This window comes from Heterocephalus glaber, unplaced genomic scaffold (genome assembly GCF_053883595.1).
Source record: "Heterocephalus glaber isolate CG9 unplaced genomic scaffold, H.glaber_assembly_v1.0 deba00001608, whole genome shotgun sequence".
In the NCBI taxonomy this organism is placed as follows: domain Eukaryota; kingdom Metazoa; phylum Chordata; class Mammalia; order Rodentia; family Bathyergidae; genus Heterocephalus; species Heterocephalus glaber.
Window position 1 is genome coordinate 37,492,728 of NW_028258379.1, and position 13,800 is coordinate 37,506,527.

At 42.8% G+C, this 13,800-nt stretch overlaps 1 protein-coding gene across 16 annotated transcripts in view; it reads left to right on the top strand.

Annotated features, from left to right (window-relative positions):
• The window catches only part of Evl (Enah/Vasp-like), a 145,329-nt gene that overhangs the window by 72,747 nt on the left and 58,782 nt on the right, over window positions 1–13,800 (top strand). For 3 of the 16 annotated variants that reach the window (XM_087195571.1, XM_087195577.1, XM_087195579.1), the window contains exon 1: window positions 12,878–13,033. The exons of 12 other annotated variants lie outside the window; for them this stretch is intronic. In XM_087195571.1, coding sequence (XP_087051697.1) covers window positions 13,023–13,033 — 11 coding nt within the window. In that variant the 5' untranslated portion in view covers window positions 12,878–13,022. Of the gene's footprint in view, window positions 1–12,877; window positions 13,034–13,800 lie in introns of those variants that run through there. One more of the 16 variants, XM_087195581.1, reaches the window with a different exon arrangement.

A 13,800-nucleotide genomic window follows, 5' to 3' on the forward strand; every position in this document is an offset into this window, starting at 1 on the left:
CATTCTCCAAAAGATAACATGGCTAAAATGGAGAACAGGATCAGTGAGTGCCATAAAGTAAAGGTAAGTGACAGGGTAGCACAGCTCCTTAGGGAGAGCCAGAGGGATTTTTGGGGTGTTGGGACCATCTTCCTTCTGACTGTGGTGGCTACACAGGTCTGTACATGCAAAAACAAACCAAACAGAAAGTCCTGAGATGCGAACAAACAGTTCCCATCATTTACATGATGAAAATCGTTGCTGGTTCTTACGTTCCTTTGCATGTATTTGATTTGTAATTAACCAGATCTAGCTACTGTGTTCCGTTTTCCTTCTGTGCATTTTAAAACCACCGGAAATCATTGAAAGAAGGGAGAAGTTTGGAAACATAGCTTGAGAAATAGCTGTGGTCAGGTTCCTAAGCTTGCCTGGAAGTCTGCAAGCGCACTTGAGCTCTCAGGCACTGCCTTGAGGCCAAAGAGCACTTCCACCGCAACTGCTGCATTCTGGGGTGCTTTTTCCTCAGAAGGGCCCTGGCCTTGTTTTATTTCCTGTTCATTCTCTAGAAAGCTGAAGTACTTGAGAATTGTCACCTGGATGAGGCTCTTCCTACTGGGGGCTGTTTCTCATGAGCCAGAATGGTGGGAGAGTTTTCCTCAATAATCTCAAAGTCACAGTTACTTCATAACCTATTTGAACATGTTTATATTTTAAGTCTGCATTTAGGGCATTTTTTAACAACAGCTTTATTGATATTAATTTGCATATCATTAAATTCACTCATTTAAACTGTACAGTTCAGCGAGTGTTAGTTTATTTACAGACTTTCGTAACAACCATCACAATTGATTTGAAGATTTTCTCAGCACCCCAGTAGGAAAAAACAGCTGGGCTTGGTGGCACATGCTATAATCCTAGCACTCAGCAGGGAGGCTGAGGCAGGAGAATTGCCAGCCTGGGCTACTCAATGAGTTCAAGGCTAGCTTGAACTACCTAGTGAGACCCTGTCTCAAAAAAAAAAAAAAAAAGGAAACTACAATTAGTGCTCCATCTCATACCCCTCAACCTCCTCACCAGTCCTAGTCAGCCAGCAGTCTACTTTTGTCTCTCTGGATTTGTCTCTTCTGGACATACAGTATAAATACAGTCATGCCATGTGTGGCTGACTCTGACCGCCCTCTTCCCCACAGCCTCACATTCTTAAAGTTCACCCACGTTATAGTTCGCATTGCTCTTTGAGATACTGTCTCCCTCTCTGCAAAGAGGGACACAGGTGTAATACAAGCAACACTGGACTGTGACAAGATTTTTAAGTTCCCCATGCTCCCCCATGAAAACATTTTCCCTGGTGTTGACAGTGGTTGTGTTTGGGGAGAGGAGTTTTAATTTACCACCTGTATTCTCTGTAGTTGGAGTTTTCTAACTGTAAGCATACATAACATTAAAAGAAATGTCAAAAAGGCAGAACTGAATAAGGAGCTAATGTCACCCCACATTTTTCACATTTTTTATATCTTCACTAGGATTGCTTGACTGTTTTCATAATTTTAGTTATTTACATATTGAGGCTATATTGTTTGCATACATGCTCATGATTATTTTATAATATATAATAGTCCTCTGATTCTTTAATATTTTCTCCTTAAATTCTATGTCTGATTTAAATTGCTAAGTTTTCCATTTATTTATCATTGCTTTGCCTTTAATTTTCCCATTTCTTGATTTTCATTCTTATGCTGTGGTTATTACTATTACATTAGCATGGCAGAATTCAGAACAGGGCACAGTTATTCTGGGATCTGAGTCTTCCCCAGGATACAGAAAGTCAGTGCCCTGAGTTCCTGTCTCCATTTATTCTGTGCTGGTACTTGTCTGCCTGGCAGTTTGCCTGTGTGTGCTAGTTCTGTCAGCACAGGTCACTTTCCATGATTTCCCCTCTCTCACGCCAGAAGAAAGGTGTGTCACCCACCCTTCCCAAGGACTCATCGCCTCAGGACATAATGACCACCTCGGACAGAGGACTCATTGGAGAATACTCTGGCCCCGAGGGAGAATCGTGAGAGTAAAGCAAAGATCATTTATATAGAGAATAATGAAGCGAGCTGGTGCTATTTCATCCAGCTACCAACCCATGGCATAGCTTCATGCCTTGTCTGTTTAGTTGTCTGTTTTAAAATTAAGAATTCAGGGGCCAGGGATTTAGCTCAGTGGCACCACGCCTGCCTCCAAAGCACAAGGTCTTGAGTTCCATCCCCGGTACCCAAAAACCAAAAAACAAACAAAAAATTAAAAATTCAGGGAAGGGATGGGGACATAAAAAAAATGAAGATATGTACCTGTACCAGCTCCCCACTATGAATGTAATCATGATGTTCTATAAATGTATACTCAAAAATAGAAATTTAAAAAATAAAATTAAGAATTGAGAAGCGATGTGCATAAGCATGTTTGAGTTGAAAACTTAGGTCAAACCTTTTATTCACAGAAAATAAATCTGATTTCCCTGAGTGGTTTGACAGAGCCAGCAGGCTTTTTCAGCTGAGTTTTGTGGCAAACCGTTAAGCTTACATATTGAGCTACATTAGTAAATGTAATATTTAATGCATGCTTATGATATAGTATACTGTTTCTAAATACTACATCCTTGAAGCCATTTGAACTTAACCATTAATAGTTGTACATGTCACCTTAAAAATGTACAAGAGGATACAGCTTTCCTAAGTATTTTAGAAGGTATTAGTCTATGTGAGCTACCATAAAATATCATAGTCTAGGTATTTTAAGCAACAGAAGTTTATTTTCCAACAGTTCTGGAAGCTGGGGAGTCCAAGATCAAGGTGCCAATGGATTTGGTGTGTGTCCTGCCTTACAGAAGGCCACTTTCTTGCGTCTGTACTTGGGGTGTAGAAGGAACACTTGCACATATACACACAAAGAAAGCTCTAGAGTGCCTCTTCAGATCAAAACATTAATCCTCTCATACCCTCACTAACACATTTCCCCTTGACTACCTCCTTTGGGCTGTATCTCCAAATACCATCATATTGTGAATTAGGGTGACACAGTTCAGTCCATAGCAGTACACAAACAAAAACTAAAAAAGAAAAGAAATAAAATAAAATTGGGAGACCAGAGTAATAGCTCTCATTTCTAATGTCTTATTCTGTTTTTATTTCATGCTTTTTCTCCTCATGTCCCACCTTCTAGGGTATATATTAAATTTTCTTCAACTGAATTAAAAAGTATAGGTTCTATTTTTATTTTCCTAATGGTTACTCCTAACTTACTGTGGCTCTTGCTTGCTTATTCTTCTTTTAACATTGTTTTAAAAATAATTAGGGCCTGTGGCTTCCCTCAGTCTTGAATACACTCTCACCACCTTCTGTTCCTCGTTGTTGAACACCCCATATGTACATGAAAGTTGTTGCACCTAGAATCTTTGTTCTAAAGTTATGGATGTATTTTCTTTAACAATGGACATTGGTTATCATTGCTTATTCACACATAAACCTTAGGCAACAAGAAATTGTAGTAGGTTTTTACTCTCACTTTTGGGATAAACCATTTAAATTTTTGTATCTTTGTTCAGTAATACTTAGTACATTCACAATGCTTACAACTATCATCACTATCTAGTTTTAAAACATTTCAGTCACCCCAAAGGAAACTCAGTGCTCAGTAAGCACTCTCTATACTTCTCTGCCCTGTGTTAAGTCATGTTTTCTGCATCTTACAATGTTTTTACAACTCTTGGGTCCCTGTTGATTGAGTCCTTGCTAATTGGGTTCTTGTTGGTCCTCCCACAGTAGGCGAGCCTCCCTTTCTTACACACACCAACCCCATTCCCCAACTACTTCCTCCATCTCTCACGCACCAAGTCTTTTAGTTACTTTTCACATTGCTGGGACAAAATACCTAGCACCCTGTCCTAGTTCCTTTCCTCATTGCTGAGACAAAATACCTGGCATCCAAAGTTAAAGGGGGAAAGTTCATAGAGGTTTCAGTTCATAATTGACTGGCTCTAAGACAGGGTGGCAGACGGGCAACATTTCTTGACAGACGGAAGGTAGCAAAAGCAACAAGGGACCTTCACAGAGTCTTTCTGTCCCTTTTATCTTATCCAGACTACTGAGATTAGGGTGGTGCCAAGCCAGTCATTCACATGTAGTAGTTTAGTAATTATATACCCTTAATCCCAACATGACACACTCTAGATTCAGCTACCTCTGAAAAGAAAGCACACCTCATCTGCATGAGGCTTTAGGAGGACATCTTAACACAAGTCATAACACACCCAAAGTTAAAGGAGGGAATGTTTATTTCAGCTCACAATTTGCAGAGGTTTCAGTACACAATCAGCTGGTTCCAAGGCAGGTTGCATGGAAGAGGGGCACCACAGAAGAGAAACAGTCCATAGCAGAGCAGGCAGGAGGAAACAAGCAACCAACAAGTGGCAGCAGCAAGCTTCACTTTCCCTTTTATCCCATCCAGGCTATAAGCCTATTGGTTGGTGCCACCATATCTAGGGTTGAGCTTCCCAATAACCACTCTCAGAACTATGCTAAACCAGTCAGTAGACTAATTTAGTACCACACATCTTAATCCCAGTACCATACACCCTAGATTCAGCCAGCTCCTCACCTATGAGCACATGAGGTTTCTGGGGAACATTTAAACACAAGTTGTAACACCAAGCCAGGATTTTTTCTGCTCTAGATCAATGTTGGGCCAGGTACCAGACAAATAGGGGCATTCCTGTTCCCCAAGCCCACCAGAGTTATCCAGACTAGCCAGTGCTAAGCAGTTTCTCCTGCCCCACTTTGCCTTTCCTGTGGAAACTCCAGTAAAGGCTGGGCCTGTAACTTCTCTCATTCCCATCTGCCTCCTGACTGACACTGCTGCTCTCCACTATGGTCCTGCATGTTGCACAATAGCTCTCATTTCAAGGAAAAGCTGTGAGTAAAATTCAGTTTTTCTTGTAGTGATCCAGGTATGGTGGTATGAACATGTAGTCCCCGCACTGGTGTGGCTGAGGCAAGTGAATGGTTTGAGCCCAGGAGTTCTTGGTGGCATAGAAAGACCCTGTCTCAAAAAACAATTTTTTTTTCTTTCAATGGAATTGTCACCTTTATAAATTAAGACCTGAACACAAATCATTTTCACCACCAGCCCTGTGACAACCATTAATTTGTGTTTCGTCTCTATTAATGCACCTATTCTGGATATTTCATACAAATGTAACCACATAGAAGGTAGTCTTTTATGTCTGAATTATTTCACGTAGCATAATGCTTCCCAAGGTTCCTACATGTTGTAGCCTATAGCAGTACTTCATTCCTTATTATGGCTGAATAACACTCAAATGTATGCTACCACTTTCCCTATCTTGTTATTTATTCTTACATTTTCCTTCTTACTGGTATATCCAGTGGACTTATTCAAATATAAACCATCCAAAGAAGGTCTATACCTGGAAATTTTTCTGGGCTCTTATATACCTGAAAATATATTTATTTCCTTTCACATTAAATGATACTTTAGCTAGGTATAAAATGAAAGGAAAGGTTCAAGGTCTTTTCCTCCAACCATCTGGAGATGCTGTCTCATTGTTTTACTGCATCTAGGATGTAGAAATCTGATCTGATTTTTGTTCTTTTGTAAGTGATTTGGTTTTACTTGGACGGCTTTTACAATTTTCTCTTTGTTGTCAATGTTTTAAATATTATTATAATCTGTGTTTGTGTCTATGCATACACACATTCATGCTTTTTTCTTATCAATTCTACTTGGCACCTTTTTAGACCTTTATTCTGAGTTCTTATATTTTCCTTGAATTCTACAAAATTCTCTACCATTATTTCTCCAAATATCTTTTCTTTGTTTTTCTTTCCTTCTGAGAAGCCTTTTACATAGAAATTGATACTCCTGTTTCTGCAATCCCTTCCTGATATATCTGGGTCAGTTCTTTGACCTCATTCTGAGTGCTGTTGTTGTTGTTTGTTGTTGTTTGTTGTTGTTGTTCTGCTGCCTTTTCATCTGCTAAGCCTATCTATTGGGTTCTTTATTTCAGCAATTACATTTTCATACTCTAAAAACAACTTGCTTCTTCCTCATTGCTTATTCCCACTTAGTGTTTTAAGTATCTTCCCATATTTATCCAAAGGCATTTATTCTGCCTCTTGGATTTTGAAATTCTATGTCCCCTGTTAGCAGCTGCTTCATTCATTGTCTGTCTCTTAAATTTTTCTTATATGGTGCTTGCATACCTCAGAATGTACATTACTTTTCCCTTCAGAGTTCATGCTGCTGCTTGCAGTGTTCAGCTACCTTAGCTGACACTGCCTTCTCATACTGCAGAGGAGTTTGGCCAGGAGCTTGTCTGGGAGGGAAGACCAGAGACAATTGTCATGGTATTGAAGGCTGGGATCAACAACTCCCTTTCCAAATGCTGGCTTTTTTACAAAAAAACAACTGTATCTATCCCCTCTCTGTACTGCTAGTATTTGGGTACATCTGCAGACCCATTCTTTCAGAATAGTTTAACAAAGATTTTGAATACACATTATATACCAAGAACTGTTCTGGGAGCTATTGGTTATAGAAGATGAATTAAACATGGTAACCTCTGCCAGGCATAGTGACATAATACTGTAATCTAGCTACTTGGGAAACTGAGGCAGGAGGATTGCAACTTTGAGCTCAGCCTGGGCAACTTAGCCACTTAGTGAGACACTGTCTCAAAATATTTTTTTAAATGTTTTTAAAAAGCTAGAAGTGTAACTTAGTGTTAAGGCTCAAGGTTCAACTCCCAGTAACACACATGCACACACACACACAGTAAGCCCTACCATTATAAAAGGCAACATTCTCTGACAATTAAATTGATGATATTGCAAAATGCAAGGGTAGGACATAACAGAGATAATTTTCTTCATCTTGCTCTGAATAGGGAACTTATGAGTCGGCTTTTCAACTGTGTATTAGCTAGCTTTCCATTGGTGTCACACAATGCCCAACGTCCACAACTTAAAAGAGGAAAGGTTTTATTTGGCTCACAATTTCAGAGAATTCAGGTCACAGTCTGCAAAGGCAGAAACACCACAGTGGATGGCACAGTGCAGCAAAGCTGCTAAGTTCATAGGGGCTGGGAAGCAGGCCAGAGGGACACCAGCAGAGAGAAAGGGGCCAGGACTCAAGGTCACACCTGTCACACCTCCATGACACATGCAGAAGTGTGCTTTACTAGTCCCCTGGGCAGCCTTTAGTCTAGTCAGGTTAACATTGCATGATTAAGTCACAAAGGACAAACCCAAATTTCACTGCAGATAGGGTGGAAGTTTTAATTCAAGAGGGTGAGGACAACAATGTACATGAAAGCACAGAAGCCCAGACCACCAGGGTGTGTGCAAGAAATAGGAGTCCAGTGAGAAGGTCTTACTTTTCCTTTTTATTTTCGTTTCTTCCCACCTATGTGATGGTGAAAGTTGTATATGAGGAAAGATTGCAGCATAATTACTCTTCCATTAACTCCGTGGAAGTTGCTGGTCATAATTGTCAGTGAAGAGACACACTAGAGTTCCCCTAAGTAACCCTGGGCTAGCTTTCTGTGGCCATTTACACCCTTTTCAGCCTCTGCAACTTATTCAGAGGAGAAGCCCAGACACAAGCAGATGATGAGGAGTTTGGTTCTTTTACCTGAGTTTGCAGCTCTTGATGTCTCGCCCCTGGTGTGATCACTATAGTTGTCCAGAGTGTGCAGGTTTAGGCAAGGCCAAGCAGCAAGAGCAGGACTGAGCTGTAGGAGTGAACAGAGGGGTAGATGGTGTTAGTATCTTGTGGCTCACTGTGCTCTTCTAGCGTAAACCTTGTAAGAAATATCCCTCAGGCAGAGGCCTTCAGAATACAACAGTCTCCAGCAGATCTAATATCCGTTTTGGTTTTGAAGCCATAGTTGAGGATCTGAGACTCAAATAATGACAACACAAGTAAAATATATTTGAAAAGCCTAGGTCTGCCAGATGTGGTGGCCCATGCCTATAATCCCAGTACTCAAGAGACTGAGATAGGAGGATCACAAGTTCAAGGCCAGCCTAGGAAACTTAGCAAGACCTTGTCTCAACATAAAATAAAAACAGCTGAGGGCATAGTGCTTTATGGTACAGTGCTATAATTAAATATCCCACCCATCCTTTGATGAGTTCATAGCTGAGTGGGCTTGTTATGGGGCTTAGCTGAAAGGAATAGGCCATCAGGGTGGGGCCTCCCAAACTCTTATCTTTTCCCAGGCTCCTCTCTGGATCTTACCCTCTCTCTCTCTCTCTCTCTGCTTTCTGGCTGCCATGAGTGAGCACCTTTCTTCCACCATACTGTCCTGCCTCACCTTAGCCCCACGGCACTGGGAGGAGCTGACCGTGAACTGAAACCTCTGAAACTATGAGCCAAGTAAACCTTTCCTCCTCTAAGTTGTTTATGGCCAGCATTCCTTCGGAGCCATGGAGAGCTCCCTGACTAGAGACTTAAGCAGTTTGCTCTCCATGATGCATTGTCCTCATCAAACACCAAATTAGGCTGGAACCTCCAGAACCATGAGCCACATATTCACAAGTGGCCTGAGTCAAGTGCTTTGTTACAGGGTGCAAAGCCAACTAATACAATGCTTAACCATTCCGCCAACAGAGCCGAGAAGAGATTGGGCTGTTAGCAGAGAAGGAAGCAAGGCCCATAGAAGTGCGGCAATTTTCCCAAGTCACACAACCAGCTCTCCTAAGTAGAGTGTCTTTTTGCATAGTCCCTGGTTTGTTTTTAGCCTGCTCTGCTCTCTGTAGGAGTCTGGGCACATGGAAAGTACCTTCTCCAAACTTAAGCCAGTACTGTTGGGGTTTACTGACCATTTGCCATGTTGAAGATGCATAGCCAAATGCCTCAGCGTTATAAGCTTTGGTGCCCTTCTCGTCATTCACTCATTCAAGTATTCATTCATGCAGTCACCATTTACCTCATACCTACTGCAGCCTAAGCAGTGTACTAGGTGCTGAGCCCAATTCAAGACGTCACATTATGAAGCACTACTTAAAGGACACTGTCTCCCTCACTACCCTGCTTCTCAAGAGCAAACAGCTCCTAGGATATTTTAACTTACATTTTCTACTGCCTTGACCTGATTGATTTAAGACTTATGGTCTGTCACTTTTTACTAAGACCATTTCTGTTAGCAAACAGATGAGGAATCCAGGGATAAGAGCTGGGACATGAATGCCCAAGGACACACAGCCTAAACCAAGGGCTAGTGTCCTGGTCAGAAATCTTTCCACTCTTTTGCGCCTTCTCAAAATCTACTTAAGTGCTTTAGTACAGGTAGATGAGGGAGCTAAAAGACTACTCCCAGAAGGTTCACTCTTCCTGCCTAGTTAGTGAAACCAGTAAAAGACAGTAGTCACATGTGAAGGACAGGAAGCGAGGGATGAAACTGAAAGGGACTTTCTTTCGCACAGTGAAGATGTTTACACTTGGGCTGCCATCTTCAGGAAATGGCGAAGAAGATCCTTTGATACTTTAATAACCATAATTGACTTCCTCTCTGACTTGATGGAGTCATGCTAATGACTTACTCTCTTGACAAAAGCAGCGTTGAAGGGCCGGGGACTTAGCTCACTGGTTCCACCGCCTGCCTCGCAAGCACAAGGTCCTGAGTTCGATCCCGGTACCAAAAAAACAAAACAAAACAAAACAAAAAACCAGCTTTGAAGATGAACAGAATATATGAAGCAGCTGCGTATCTGAAGTGTTCTAAAGCTCAGGCAAAACGTTAAATCCATGCTACTTGCAGGCACTGAAAAGACAGGGCAGGACTCTGGCTCTCAAAGGAAGCAGTGCCATGGTAAGCTGCACAGTGGCTCGGGCATTCTACCTGTGCTCACTTTGCAGGCCCTGCAGTGGAACCCAAGCTGAAACGTCATTTAACGAGCCGGGGAAGAAGACATTGGAAATCCAGGCTGCTGAAAACCAGTAGTGGGCTTTGTCAGGAGCTAGAGAAGAGGAAGTGGTGTGGTGGGGCAAGGACAGCAGGATTGTGTCAGAATTTACTTTGGGTGGCTGCCTGAGGGCCACGCTATGCCCGGTGAGGCTCTCCATGCACCCCAACAGCAAGTGCTGGCTGCAGACCAGAGCTGAAGGAGGACGCCGGAAGTCACATGGTGCTTGGGACACTGGAGAGCCACTCAGCCTGGATGAAGACACCTCAGGGACCGACTTGAGATCCCAGAACTTCGACACTTTAGGAGTAGGGCTGTGCCTGTGTGTGAGGAGGCCACACCCTCGGACTAAGTGCAAAATGGAAACGGAGCTGAAGAAACATTTAAACCAAGCATGATACCACCACAGGATCTGCCACTAATCTGCCTGACTTCTGGAACAAACTCAGTACTGTGAAGGAAGACAGCAAGATCTGGACTCCCCGTAACGGTTCGTAACAGTGCCCCATGTACAATCCTAAGCTAGGGGAAATGTGGAGAGTCAGAAATGGGGCCTATAGAAAGGGAAAACCTGAAGTTGGAATGAACAATCCACTACTTCAAAGTCATTGTAATAAATATGATTAAGGACTTCACGGAAAAGATGGATGAAATAAGTGAACAGGAAATCTCAACAGAGAAATGGGAATAATTAAAAATTTCCCTAGTGAATATTCTAGTGCTATATATGAAGTGGAAAATTCCCTGGATGAGATGAAAAGTGAATGAGAAACTGTAGAAGGAAGGGTAGTAGACTTGGAAACTTGAACAGAAGTCATCTCATCTGAGAAACGGAAGAATTGAGAGAGAATTGACAGTGCCTCGTGACTTGTGAGATGGGATCAGGAGGCCTGCGTGTATGTGGAGTTCCAGAGAGAGAGGAAGATAAAATGGAGCAGAAGAAAATATTTGAGGAAATAATAACCAAAAATGTTTCCTGATGTGGTTTTTCAAACCTTAATTCACACATTCAAGAATCTTAATGAACCCTAGCACTAGCTGGAGATGAGGAGGACCACACCTAAGCCCACCCTAGTCACTCAGCGAAAGACTAAAGAAAAAGAGGAAATGTTTTAAATGACCAGAGGAAGAAAGGTGCATCATCTACATCATATATGAGCTATGGCCGCCTTCTCCTCAGAAGCCACAGATGCCAGAAGATGGTGGAATAGCATCCTTGAAGTACAAAAGAAATATCAGAATTCTGTCAGAAAAAGTATTGTTAAGCATGAAGACAAATAAAGATATTTTTCAAGTAAAATTAAAATATTTATTACCAGCATACCTGCTGAACAAGAAATGCTGAAGGAAGTTCTCCAGGCTAAAGAAAAATGATACCAGGAAACTCAGCTGATCAGGAAGGGGTGAAGAATACCAGAAGATAGAAATAGATGAGTAAATATAAAGGGCTGTTTTCTTAATATAAATAAGTATCTAATATAAATTTGTATATATTTGTATATTTCTAATATAATGTAAAAATACATAGCAGTCACATATATATATTTTATATATAACCATCTGAAACAAAATGAGTAACACTGTGTTATGAAAATGTAGTGCTGAGGGTGGCTACATTGTAAAGTAGGAGAGCTAGAATAAAATTATGCAGTTACAAAGTTCTTGCATTTTACAGGAACTGGTACAATACTAAGTATAAAATTAAAGGTGTAGGGGCTGAGGATGTAGCTTAGTGCTAGAGTGCTTGCCTAGCAGGAGCAAGGCCCTGGGTTCAACTCCCTGGCTTTGACTTCCAGCACAGGGGAAAAGAAAAGAAAAGAAAAAAAAAGCTTAAGGACGTTTATTGTAATCCTGTAGAAAGACCCGCCAAAAATAAAAAAGTATAGCTAAATCATCGATAGAGAAATGGAATTCTAGAAAGTATTTCACTTACCCAAAGAATTAAAGAAAGAGGGAACAAGGGAACTAAAAAAGATGAGAAAAAAAGAGCAAAATGGGAGAACTAAGTAAGTCAAATACAAATGAGCTAAATATACCAATTAAAAATAGAGGTTGTCAGGCTGGGAGAAATGCAAGACTTAGTCATTTCCTGTCTACGAGATACACTCTTTAAATACTAATACTCAGAGAGGTTGAAAGTGAAAGGATGCAGGCAGCAGTGATGCCAGTGCCCCTAGCTGGTCCCTAGAACCTGTGGACATCACCTCACCAGGCCGAGGGCACCCTGAGACCAGCCAGTTATCCTGGACTGTTCAGTGTGCCCAGTCCAATCCTGTGAGTCCTTAAAAAGCTGAGAACCTGCCCTGGCTGTGGTCGGAAGGAGATGCCACTGTTGAAGAAGGGTCAGAGTGATGCAGTGCACACTTTGAAGATGGGTCAGAGCCATGGGCTGAGGAAACACAGGTCCTGTTAGTAGCTGGGAGAAGTGAGGGAATGACTTCTCTAGAGCCCGCAAGAAAGTATAGCACCTCCAGTGTCTTAATTTTAGCCCCACGTAGAAATGCAAATCTTACTGCAGAGTCTAGTTGGGAGGACTTCGGCAGCTATTAAAGCCCTCATCCTATAGCCCCCGGCTCTCTTCTGGTGCCTGCCCCCGGGGCTGTGGGCAGTCATCTGCCCTGGCCCTGCTGTGTCTACAGCGCATGGAAGGCCCAGGCCCAGGTGGCTTTGCTTAGATGAGCCTGAGGAGCTGCTGTTCTCTGGAAGAGCCAGCACCACACACAGCTGGTCCCCTCCAGCCCAGGCCTCGGCCTGTCTGTCCTCACAGGAAGCTTGTAGAGCTGAGGTTGGCAGCCTCAGGGCTTTTGGGCCTATGCCACTGCTTTCAGCCGCCCACACTGGTGGGACCTTGCCCTGCTAGCTTCTTGTTTCTCTATTTTCTACCCAGGTTTCAGTTTTTAACTGGGGTTTGTTTCCCCTTTGTCTCTAGTTCAGCTTCCTTTTCCTGTTTGGTTTTAAGTAGAGTCTAAAAATCAAGTCACTGCCTTCAGAGTCTGTGGTCCTGATCCACGTAGCCTGGGGCGAGCACAAGACTCACCTCCTGAGGGTTCCCTGGGCCACAGCCTTGCAGCCATGGCCACGTGGTGAGTACTGGAACCCCCTAAGGGGACAGAGGGATGTCAAGAGAGAAAATCTTTTTTTTCTTTTTTCTTTTTTTTTGGTATCAGGGATCGAACTCGGGTCCTTGCGCTTGTGCAGCAAGCAGCAAAACCACTGAGCTAAATCCCCCAGCCCCAAGAGGGAAAATCTTAATGGTGAAGGCACTATAGAAATCACCCAGGTGCCCTTGTTATATGGATCAGTGATTGGAAAATCCAGGCCTAAGGGCAAGGGATTTACTCAAGGTCACATAAAAAGTCAGTGGCCTCACTCTTCATCTGCTGGTCTTTCCATTCCCAGACCTCTGTCTCCTGATGTCTGCAACCTTGAATGGCTCCTGAGCTGAGAGGACTTACAACTCAGCCACCTGCCTCAAAGCACAGGCAGGGCCTTTCGAGCTCTCAAAGGGGACTCCGTGTGGCAGCTGGTGTGGTGGCTGGGGAGTCCTGGTCCTCTCCCTGAATGCCGAGGCAGTGTTTTCTCTAAGTGTGGGCTAGCCAGGAGGCACCGAGGCACCTTTTACCACAGAAACTTCCCGCTCTGACCTGTGGGACAGCCATGCCCTCAGGCCACGGTCTGAAGACTGCTGCTGGGTCCTTGTGTGAGCACCACTTGGTCTGTGAACCATGCGCCTGAGTGTGTCCGCTCTTCCTAAAGGCAGGACCACAGTTTGGACACGGCTTTCCCTTGCCCTGTGAAGGCTAAGGTGATAGGACACGGTTATCTCCTCTGGGAGTTGGAGCTTTGTGCC